The sequence below is a fragment of the Carassius gibelio genome, chromosome A16 (assembly GCF_023724105.1).
Source record: "Carassius gibelio isolate Cgi1373 ecotype wild population from Czech Republic chromosome A16, carGib1.2-hapl.c, whole genome shotgun sequence".
In the NCBI taxonomy this organism is placed as follows: domain Eukaryota; kingdom Metazoa; phylum Chordata; class Actinopteri; order Cypriniformes; family Cyprinidae; genus Carassius; species Carassius gibelio.
In genome coordinates this window covers 5,998,782-6,010,972 of record NC_068386.1, presented here as the reverse complement: position 1 = coordinate 6,010,972, position 12,191 = coordinate 5,998,782, and the positions used below count along the sequence as shown (strand labels likewise).

The 12,191-nt window shown below is 38.1% G+C and overlaps 1 protein-coding gene across 1 annotated transcript in view; it reads right to left on the bottom strand.

Moving 5' to 3' along the window:
• Positions 1–12,191, bottom strand: part of LOC128030439 (calcium-transporting ATPase type 2C member 1) — a 37,361-nt gene that overhangs the window by 8,428 nt on the left and 16,742 nt on the right. Inside the window, exons 3-16 of the mRNA XM_052618059.1 lie at positions 11,679–11,795; positions 8,806–8,895; positions 8,676–8,711; positions 8,493–8,554; positions 6,969–7,077; positions 6,672–6,827; positions 6,001–6,069; positions 5,829–5,904; positions 5,644–5,710; positions 5,403–5,527; positions 2,916–3,013; positions 1,486–1,581; positions 1,310–1,399; positions 156–260 (exon numbers count right to left, since the gene is read on the bottom strand). Of these exons, the coding sequence (XP_052474019.1) occupies positions 156–260; positions 1,310–1,399; positions 1,486–1,581; positions 2,916–3,013; positions 5,403–5,527; positions 5,644–5,710; positions 5,829–5,904; positions 6,001–6,069; positions 6,672–6,827; positions 6,969–7,077; positions 8,493–8,554; positions 8,676–8,711; positions 8,806–8,895; positions 11,679–11,795 (1,296 nt within the window). The remainder of the gene's footprint in view (positions 1–155; positions 261–1,309; positions 1,400–1,485; positions 1,582–2,915; positions 3,014–5,402; positions 5,528–5,643; positions 5,711–5,828; positions 5,905–6,000; positions 6,070–6,671; positions 6,828–6,968; positions 7,078–8,492; positions 8,555–8,675; positions 8,712–8,805; positions 8,896–11,678; positions 11,796–12,191) is intronic.

The following is a 12,191-nucleotide window of genomic DNA, read 5'->3' as shown; positions in this document are numbered from 1 at the left end:
GTTGCATGTGAATCAGTGGGATCAGTGATCTGAAAGTGAATTTCAACGTGCACTATTGTGATGTTGCCAAGTAATTTTCAGCTCCAATTACAGTAGCTTGCACCATCGACTCCTTCACATTTACAAAGTGTTTTCTAGCATGTAGACCAGCTTACCTGCTGGGTGCGATGGACGACGCGGACTGCCATCCACTTCTGCTCTGAGGAGAAGGGAATCTCTTCCAGACGCACAAACTCCTGCTGCAGCCCCTCCAAACCCATCTATAAACAACAGAAAACAAAGGCAGATGTGGTCACATACTTGGCTCACTTTAATCCTTCAAAGAAAATACAGAAAGTCTGATGTAATCTCAAATAGACCTATCAGTTCTGGCTCAATGAAATAAAACAGAATGAATAGACACAAAATCAGCATAAGAAGAAAGGCAAGGTCAGGTCAAGCAAGACAAAGTATTTGCAAAGATGCACTCATTATGGAAAACTGAAGCAAGGATGGACAAAAATTAAAATACGGTCATCATTTACTCACCCTCATGTCATTCCAAACCTATATGACTGACTTTGTTTTTAGGAACATAATAGAGGATACTCTGAAGAATGTTGGTTTCCGTTCCCATTGACTTCCATTATATGGACAAAAAAATAAAACGGAAGTCAATGGGAACCAAAATTGTTTTGATTATCAACATTCTTTAAAATATCTTCTTTTGTGTTTCACAGAAGAAAGACACACAAGTTTGGAATGACATATTTTCATTTTTGGGTGAACTATCCTTTAAAGCAGTGCCCAATAGAGCAAGTGACTGTTCTGAAATTTTCTCACTGGCTTTCGACCGACCCAGAACACTCTAGAATTGTGGCAGTGAGTTCTGTGCAGAAGAGAACCACCCGCACTTTCTTCAGAAAAACAAACATCTAGTTCTTGTTATCCTTGGATTTGAATCACATTTCTCTCAGTTTAATCCCCATGTAAACATCCCTGTGGAGAAAACAATGCTATTAGAGTACCAGACATTAACACAACTGGGACCCTCAAGGGAGACACTGTTGCCACAGTAACCTGTCCTATGGGGTGTGAAAGCGTGTCTGCTCATCTTAATTAGCATGAGGGAGCAGAACCGATGCTAACTCTCTTTTTTCTAAAATGAGGTGACATAAGGTGACAGACAGTACCACGCAGACATCATTCCCACAGGCTGCTGCCTCTTGTTTGCACAGGTGGGCGGAGCCACCAGCCACGTCCAAGCACATTGTAAAGGTTTAGTTTTGTAACATATCTACATATCATGCAGAACAGCAACATACTGTACCTTCATAGCCAGGGCGATGAGGGCGCCTTCGGTAGGACGGCCCATCAGGGTGTTGTTCCTGATCACTGCATCATTGCACACACAGCCAGCCTACGGGATTTCAGACACCAAGTGAAATATGTCACAATAGTACCCGAACAGCTCTGCATTTCATAATAACTTCTGCTCATCCTCACCTCCACAATCTTGCTGATTGAGGTGTCGGAGAAGCCATGCACCAACTCTCCATTCAGCAATACCTCGCCGGAATTGTTATACCCAACACCAGTGACCTGTAAAGACATTAAGTAAGACATTAACAAGAAACTGACTGACACATTACAAGTGACCAATATTCGCAGGTATTTGGAGATGGGTTGGTGATGTCAGCCAAAAAGGATAGGAAAGTTATTACAATTTGAGCAAAGATTACAAATTTTAACATTCACAAAAGGCTCAAACACTGATGCTTGACGACTTTAGCAGTCAGTCTTTTGACAGTTCTCTGTTATGCAGCCCTACAGGGATATGAAATAAAAAGCATGATGTGATAGACCTGGGAGAAGGGACCTAGTAAGTTTCAAAAGTGAGAGCCTCAATCTACTCCTCAGCTGTCTGCTTTGAAGATTCATTAGAGCGCCTGGCGATGAATACAGGACTCTGCACTGATGTCATTAGGCCTCAGAGACATTTCTCCTGTTCCTCAGAGGGAAACCCGGATCCATAGGGTCCATGAAACATTGCAGCTATTAACACTTAAGATCACACTGCCAAAACGGTGCTGGTTTCAGGACAAATGACACCTGACAGAGCATGCAACTTTCTGTCCTGATGTCTAGTTCAAAGTTTCTTTATGTTTATGAAGTTTCATATGCTCACCAAAGCTGCATTTATCTGATCAAAAATACAGTAAAATATGTAATGTTATGAAATATTATTACAGAATTAAAATAGTTTTTTTCTATCTTCAATATTTTAAAATGTAATTTTATTCCTGTGGTGGTAAAAGCAGAATTTTCAGCAGCCATTACTCAAGTCTTCAGTCAGAAATCATTTTAATATGCTGATTTGATGCTCAATTAACATTTCTTATTACTATCAAATGTTAGGTTGCACTGCTTAATACAAATTAGCAGAGATATATTTACTGTTGTGTTTTGGTCAGTTAAATGCATCCTTGCTAAACAGTAGTGTTCACCCACCTTTGTATTTAACTAGTGCTCCCAAGACTATCACGAGTCATTCTTGCAAACTGAACAAATCCTCATGTAGTAACAGACACCATCAGTGTTTAACCCTATGCTCATGTATCTGAATGGGGGCAAATCATTCAGCCTGTTAATGCCAATAAATTAAGATAATAATTAATAAATTAAGTGCTCAAAAGCACATATGGGTGTAGTGCTTAGGTGTCCAGATATTTTGGTCAAATATACTCTCAGAAAAAAAGGGACAAAAGCTGTCACTAGGGTGGTACCTTTTCAAAAGTACCCTATTGTACCTTTTAGGAACTAATATGGTACAAAGGTGTATCTTTTGAAAAGGTACCACCCTAGTGCCATCTTTTGTACCTGTATTTCTAAGAGTGTAGTGCATTTTATCCTCCTGAAAGTTTCAGGGCCCTTACCTCAACGTGCTGTCCATCAGAGGTGAACAGGTGAGTGGCTGTCATCTCATTTTTTGTGAGAGTGCCTGTCTTATCGGAGCAGATCACATTGCAGCAGCCTAGGGACGAGAGGGAGGTTAATACACAACCAAGAGATTTTGATTTACATTAAATCATCCATAAATGTCTACAGAAAATGGAAATGAGGCCCAGTATTTAAGTGAGATTGAAAAATACTCTCCAAGAGACCCACATAATGATATTTTCACATATGAACAAAAAACACTATGGTAACACTAACTATGGTAAAATGTAAATGTATGGCCTCCTTACTTGGTAACCGCTTTACATGTGGCTCATCTAATAAGATTTTTTATGAAAAAAAAAAATATGACTGATCAATAACAAGAGCTGTTCTACACTCCTGGGCCCTAAGCATTCTTGTATTATCATCTTCAATTAGATCAACACAAAGCTATGTTCAAATATTGTTTTGTAGATTAACTCATTTGCGAATTGTGCCAAAACAATCCTAGTTTTGACTCCACTAACAATGTACAGTAGCCTCAAGGGTTTTATTCCTCTCACTAGGCAAAAGTATTGTTTCATAATTAGTAAAGAGCCATCAAGTCCATTGTGTTTGAAAATAGTTCTAACCATATTAATAAACATTTTATAAAAATGTTAAAATGTTACTGACATCCAGAAGAATATTTGGCCTTGATTTAATGTGTCTACTCTGCATGTTCAGTGTGACTGTGGCTGGTCATTTGACTCTGTGGGCTGACCGATTCTCATATGACTCATTATGTAATGCCACCGAGGGAAGAAACCACCAAAGTGACCTTTTTGTTCTCCTGTGTGCTGTCCAAGAGAAAGGAACTTCACAAGGTCTTTGTCTGAACATTAGATAAAAGCTACTTTGACAATAGATTACAGATCATTTATGCCTTGCCCTTGTGTTGGGTTGATCAGTGTGTTTTGTGAACATTCGCTCTTTCTGTTCTGAAAGGGTCGCAGATAGAATGAAAATGTAAACTTTTATGAATGTAAATGTAAGACTTCTGAAGACCTTTTTAAGAACAAGAAAAAAAAAGAAAAAAAAAAAAAAAAAAAAAGTTACAATCGGCCGATATGGCCTCTAAAATAAAATGTCTTCTATTAACATCACTTCAAAGTTACAAATATTTCCAAAAGATCTCAATTACTTGTTAATATATTTTATTTTTTTAGTTTAATGGTTTGAATGCTTGAATATATTTATGATCTCAACCACCTGAAAACAGAAATAACTAACTCTTTTGATCACACTGCAATAAAGTGATGTTCGTTGCCATAATTTTTCCTGTTTTCCAGTGCAAATGTATAATTATTCTTACATCAACATACATTTACTTAAAAAGCAAAACGATATAAGATAAGAAGTCCTGCTGATCACAAATAAGTGGGTTTATGATTACAATAAGAACAAATACAGTTGAAAAATCAACTTTAAACAAAAGGAAAAGTTTTCATTCCCCACTGACAGTTTGATCTGGTTTTAAAGTGCCACTATTATGGGTAATGAAAGGTTCATATTTTGATTTTGGGAGTCCCCAGCGACAAGTTGACATGCATGCAAGGTCAAAAACAGTTTATTGCTTCATAATATGCATTAATTTTTTTTTACCTTATGTGCTCAGCTATGATTAGTTTTAATGATTAATTTTTCCAAACCCCTCCTTTGCATGATGCTAATCTGTGGTGATTGGTTTAATTTTTAGTTTATCATGCCTGTGATGCCTGATAAAGCAGGGTTTGTGAGCACAGTGCTGCTTTGTGTACAGTGTTATCTGGGAAAAGCAGCACCTAGTGGCAAAGAATGAATTTGCATTTTCATTCAGACCAACAAGTGGGCTGGCAATATGCTAAAGTTTCATGTTAAAGTCAACATGAAACAGCTCTGGATTCTTTTTAAAATCAACTAATAATAGGGGCGACTTTAAGCATAAACTCACTTAATTTTGATCAATTTGTCAGAAAATAAGACTCCATGTTTAATTTGCATCTCAAGTAAATGTATCTCAATTAAAAACAGGCTTATATTTTTTATTGGAAAAAAAAATACTGGGGTATTCATTCGTGGAAGGGTCAATTTAGATATTTTTAGATCCACAGCAATTCTGTAATTAGCACAGAAAAATAAATGTGTTCATCAAAGGAAAGCCATTTGGCATTTTGCAAAAAAATTCCCTGTAACCAAAATACCGTATTTTTCGGACTATAAGTTGAAGGACCAACCAAACTATGAAAAAAAAGTGCGACTTGAAAATACGGTAGCCAGATAGCAACACAGTTAGGTTACGTGTCATGCCCTCAAACTTGGATGAATAAACATAGTTTTTTGTCACTTTCAAGCCATTAAATCACAAGAGAACTTTTTGCAAACCAAACAATTTTGGTGCTACACTGGGTCACCACATGATGTCCAATGCAAAGTCTGGGTCATGAAACAAATGTAGAACATACTCAGCGTCTCCACTATGGGCAGTTTCTTAACGATCGCCCTTTTCTTCACCATCCTCATCACTCCCAGTGCCAAAGTTACCGTCACTACAATGGGGAGGCCTTCTGGGATAGCTGCCACAGCCAGGCTGAAGAAAAGAACAATGACGCAACATTTAAAAGGCCAAAACCTCCACTACATATCACGTAACATGCCTCTTGGGAACATCTGTCTCTGTGCTGGACTCGCTAATTAACGACATACCTGACGCCTATGGTGAACATGTCTAGAATGTGCTTCCCCTGAAGCCATCCGACCATCATGATCACCCCTGAAAATGGAAATATATTAGTGCCATCATGGGACTGTATATTTAATGAGATGGTATGCATCACTAACTCATGAAAGTGCAATGAATGTTAATTGGACAATCTTAATGAGGTGTCTACCGATTATCCCAAAGGAATAGAGGGAGAGCTGTTTTCCCAGCAAATCCATGCTTTTCTGTAATGGGGTTTTAGGAGCCTGTTTAAATAAAAAAAAAAGGAAAAAATTTAATATGAAGCAAATATCTTGTTTTTTTATATATTATGTCAATCTCTCTGGTTTATGCTTGATTACCTCCTCTGCTTGCATCATCTTAAAAACTTCGCCAAATTCTGAATTTTCTCCAGTACCAATGACAATACCCTACAATTTAAAAGCAAAATGATTTCAAATTCATTTGTCTCATCCAAAAAAATAAAAAATAAAAATAGAAATATTTGAATCAGAATTATGGACCACTTTTTTTTTTTTTTTTACTATGTGTGAAAATCTGAAGAATAAATTAAATCAATCACTAAATACTATTTTAATTGAATAAAGCACTACAACAGCAATGAAGGATCAGGTAAACAAACTGTGTGACTTTACATTAAACTTCAGCGCAAATCACACAAATCAAAACTCACTAATAATTATCCACAAACATGTTAAAAAGGGGCAATGGGTTATGGTATTGTTTTTGGTGGTACTTTGTGGTCCGATTCATCAAATAGCAATTACAAACATGTAATAGTACCTTGGCCTTCCCACAGGGCACCAGTGAAATTGAAATCTTATTTAAACATTTATCTAAAACCCCTTCAAAATTCAGTTATACTAAAGAAAAGGAAAAACAAACAAGCAAGCAGTGGGGGACATATGAAACATTTTATGAATGAAGGCAGCTTGAATTATGTGTTCTCTGAGGCATCCTGTGGGGGGTATATTGGGGTGCAGGTCTAGTGAAGTATCAGATGTAACTGTACCTTGGCCTTCCCACAGCGCACCAGCGTACCCATGAAGGCAATATTACTGCGGGACGTGATATCGCCATTGGTGGCATCCAGCTGAGGGGCAGAGGTCTTGGTGGAGGGGGTGGTCTCTCCTGTCAAACTGGACTCGTCAACTGACAGATCAACCGCCTGCAGGGCAGTGAAGGGACAGCTTCACTAACAGGTAATAAGGACATTACTGCGATTTCTGGCACAAGATTTCTCCACTTCTCCACTCCAAGGAGAAAGCAAAAATTAGAGATGTTACTTTGTGTCCATATCTTTTCTCACCTCGAACAGGCGCAGGTCGGCTGGAACTCTCTCTCCGACTGACAGACAGACAGTGTCTCCAGGCACTAGCTCTCGTGCCAGCAGGTGCTCCAGACGTCCTTCTCGAACACTGGAGTACAGGGAGAGACAAGATGAGTTGGAAAGAGAAATGAAGAGGGTGAGATTGGTGCCCTGTGGGCTAGACAGAGACCAAACAGAATTATTAATGTACTTCCAAAAGTCCTAACAATCAAAAAATGCTTGTTGAGGGAAACTTGTGCCCGATTAGGAAGAGTGACAGAAAAAAGCAGCATAACACATAGCGGTGCGCACTGAGGATGTTCTACAGGTGTTTGGGAACAGGGCTCTAGGCTGTGGTACGGCCCGTTTTGAAGTGCAAATGTGAGACTTTGTGTGTTTGAAGTGGAAATTAAGCCTCCCATTCTTACTCTCTCCATGTGTTGTCTGAAAGGCTGCCTTTTATGCATTTAGTGGGTGTAAAGCACTGGAAAATACACTTAAGACAGCAAGAACTCATACCATTTAACATTAATGCAGTTATGGAAGAAAAAAAGAAGAGCTTCCTTATCTTTTTAAGGCAATATCCAGGTTAATATATAATAATAGATCAAATAACTAAAAACTAGAAGATGCACAAATGTATCGGCCAATAATCAAACTTTGAACGATTAAAAACAATTTATTTAATGATCCGCCATCAGCCAGTTGTTTAAAAATAGCCGATGATCAGGGATGATTATATACGGTCAATAAAAAGGTGGCAGAAAAAGAATGTCAGAATGCAATTCATACTGTGTGTGTAGAAAATCTCTGTTGAATTAAGGGCTGTCAAGATTAACTTGACAACAATGCATTAACAGTTAAAAATAGTGACATTAAAGCAGGAATTATATGACACTATGAAACATCCATAGTTCAAGCCAGAGTTGTCAGATCCAGAGTTTTTCTCTACACCAAACATAATTTGTAGTGCGCCTCCCATCCAACTATCGCAAAGAGCTCCGTACTTTCTTACTTCTGTTAAATCTAAGCTTTTATATCCTGTTCATTCTATCACAAAATTCAAACAATGAATGCCATTTTGACGCTTTTAAATGTGACGTGACAGATTGCTGTAACACCTCAGTTCAGAGATTTTCAGCAAATAAATCCAGCTTTGATGAGCATAAGAAACTTACTTCAAAAACAAAAATTTCCTGACCACAAATTTTGAGATGGTCCTCACTGCAGAAATCGAGTCCAGGGGACATGGTTGGATGAAGATACAACTCCTCCCACCTAATATACACCTAAACCTACCAATCTCCACCCGCAGATGTGGATCTAGCCACGCCCCGCGGATTTTGTGCTCCTCAGTGAGGGGCTACTGCAAATTTTGAACAGTAGTGTATACATTTTCCCAAAAATCAGGACTGAGTTTGTGTCATTTATTTGTTAAACCAGATCCATTTCTAACAGCCATTTGTTTTGACATAGAAATATATAAGCTTTAAGCACTTTTTGAGTTTTGTAAATAATGCTCACCAATGGCATTCTGGAGGCACAAGTTTCCCCAGCTCCTCCAGTGATTTTTCTGAGCGGTATTCCTGAAATGAAGCAAAAGTATTTGGACATTTGCAGCCATTGTAAGGTCTATAGGTTCACATGGGTAAAATCACATCAAATAACGTCACATTAGGTCATGTCATCAATGTGTGTTGGATTTACCTGTACAAAGGCAACTGTAACAACAATAATAATAGCCTGCAAAAAAGAATGATACATGAGTGTTAATGGACCAAAATCCAGTACTTCAAGGAAATCAAATGACTGACAAGGGGAGTGAGCAGGAACTTACCACGGTGATACTGACGGCATCGTCAAACTGACGCATCAACACACTGATGACAGCAGAAGCCAGCAGCAACAGGATGAGTGGGTCTTTAAACTGGAGACCAAAAGAGAGATAGTCAGGAAAACTGCATGGGATTGCAATGCTTCTCAGAATTCATCGTGTCCCACACCTCAAGGTGAAGGTCTGTGTTTATCGGCCTCAGGGATTGAGGTAGAAAATTAATGTTAGCTATACATCACAGCAACAATTATTGACCTCTGTGTCATTTATTATGCTTTTTCAGATGCCACATACACATACACGTGTCAGAAGAAACAATGCTCAAACTGATTTACAGTATTGGTCTGCCATGCTGTGTGGCTACGAAGTTAATACTGAAAAGAACCGATACATAACATGGCCAGCTAATTTTTGCTAGTAGCAAATATGGCCATTTCTAATTGCTGCAGCTAATCACTTGAACTGTCCATCTCAGTGAATCAGTTCAAATGCTGATTTAACATACATAAGTGTTGTATAAGTGTTTAAAAAATTTAAATTCTTATTTTTCACTCATTTAAATTTTAAATCTCTTTAAACTAGATTTATTATCCTAGAATTGCAATAGTGGTCTCAAACATTCAGAATAGGCTCTATGTGGGTAAACACTATTATATACAGTAATGCATGTATATAAGTTATGTATATTATATAAATAAATATGTATATAACAGTAAGTTTGACTGGGTCTTGAAATATATTCTACAATCTACAAGCACCAGTTTTATAGTCTACTGAGGTAGACTCCAAAAACTTGAAATGTTCAGTTTAACACTAAATGAAATGCTTGCAGTGGAGTAACACCGTTTAGACAGGAAATGTATTCACAGGTGTTATTTGGCTCATTTCAGTGTTATTTGTGCTTATTAAGTCCCCCAAGGTCACCTGATTACCAGCTTGGAATTGCTAATGATCCACTTTTTAAGTGCTAGAAAACGGAGATTAAAAAAATGGGAGTGTGGGTTACTTTCTTTGATTGGCCAGACACGGAGAATGCAGAGCTTTAATCTATGACAAGATCTGACACCCAGGGATTGCCGCGTTTGCATAACCAGCAATTAACAGCACCACACAAGATGAGCTCCTCATTTCTTTTGAGCAAGCAATATGGCATCCTTTTGAGAACCAAACCACGGCGACACAGTTACAGGCAGGTAACACAAAGCACAGGAAGGCTGTCTGCTAAAAGTGCTTTGACGTTCTCTAACATCTACTGTGACAGATCCGGATTTACGCTGTGGCTTTGTGATAGGGATAGTGGCACTAAAATAAAAATACCTTTGAGAATTTGAATAAATCTGAAGGAAAAAGAAAAAGGGAGATTATTTAAAAGCAGCACTGGTGGTGGTGCCTGACAAAAAAAGAAAATCTGACATGCTCTGGTCTGTGAAGAATTGGGCAATAAACGGGCAGAGTGACTGAAAGACAGAGGGAGGTAGGCACATCCCAAAGCAAAAAACTAATACGAAGTGACAGATTAAAGACACGCCAGCTTGTTGCTTTTAAAGCGACTCTCTGAAACGCAGTCATACTTCAGACAAACTAGTTCACAGACTTGAACACTTTTTACATGCCCAGAAAACAAGTCTTGTCTTCTCTAAATAGCAGAAGAAAGACAAAGGTGAAACTGGGAACTCAGCTACGGCTGCATTAGAAAATGAGTGTAGTCACAGGAGTAAAATAAGATGTGAGGAAGTCTTTATAATTGCAGAGAAAAGTGATTAGCAGTAATGAGAACAAAAGGCCAATCCTTCCTCACACAAACTAATTATCATCATTAACCACCCAGACGCAGGGAGCTGTGAGATGACATGTTTGTACTATATATTTACCCTTGTTATTAAAGCTAGAATTTATTTTTGCACATGCTTTGCAGTTTTAGAGAAACAGGGATGTATCACATTCTGCAGAGGAACCCACAAATGATGAAGGCGACAAAGTGTGCCACCTCTGAAAAGGGCCCAAGTGAACGTGGAGGGAAAAAAATACAATTCCTCCAAGTTATAACGCTATATTTAGCCAATCAGCACAAACCTCCTAACCAGAGTGGACTGAAATTTTTCACAGAGGACAGCGATCTGTCATCTCTACAGTGGAAGACAAAACTGAATAAACTGGATCGTTTTAAAGCTTCAAGGCATATTCAAGTGTTATTTTTTTGCCATGAGACTTTAAATAGAAACATTCCAAGCTTCTGCTTATGGACCCCTTTCAAACCAAGTGGAAAAATTCACAATGAATTTGTTTGTACAGAGTGTACATCAAGAATATTTGTAGAAAACTGAAAAGACCCGTAGGGCTGGCTAGAATCATATATTTTTCTTTTTTTATAATTACGACCTTCATTTGAGAAACCTTGATATTGATTCTGAATCTTCAACCATACAGCAAAATAAGTCATAATTTACATGAGTTTGTAGTCTGAACTGAATAAGAAGAGGTCGTAAAATAATGCCAAGAAAGTATATCTTTGTATTAAGGTCCCCTCAGAGGTTGCACGCAAAAACAGAGCCTGACCAGTGAAGTCTGATTCTCAAGCAAATGTTATTTTAAGTGAATTGTAAACATACAGCACAAACGGTGTAGCACAGTTCACAAACAAATTACTTTTCTGAGCCATTAATTAAAAAAAAAAATCAAATGGCAAAAATTTCACTTATTTTTATTGTATGGATTCAAATTTATTTAGAGCAGTCGTGGCCTCATGGTTAGAGAGTCCGACTCGTAACCCAAATGTCGCTGTGTGGTAACAGAAAAGTTTTACTGGAACTGGTATTGACCTGAAATTATGGAATGACATTAGCAAGTTAAGAATCAAGATTTTTTTGCCAACCAACCTGAGAGATATATTTTTTCCAGAGGGGTTCCTCTTCGCTAATGTCAAACTCGTTCCATCCATGGTAGGCGCGCCGTCGTGTAACCTCGTCCCGGGTGAGACCGTACTGTAGGTCAGCCTAACAAAGCGAGAGAGGGAGAGAATTAAGTCAGAAAAAAAAGCTTTCCCAAAATAACACTCATCAGATGCATAACCAGGACAACTGGCATTAACCACTAACAAATGTGACCCTGGACCACAAAACCAGTCATAATAGTAAATTTCTCGAAATTGAAATTTATACATCAAATGAAAGCTGAATAAATAAGCTTTCCAAAGAGTGGGGGGGACTATGGCGTCACCCTTCAGGTGGACCAGCTGTTAGCATGACACTGGCTCCCTCGACAAAAAGCCTATATGATTTTTCCATAGGCTTTTGAATTATTGCAAAAAATAAGCTCTGTGTTCAACCATAGTTCATGAAACTTACACGTTTTGTCCATCAAGATAATACAAAATAATATAACTTTGATGA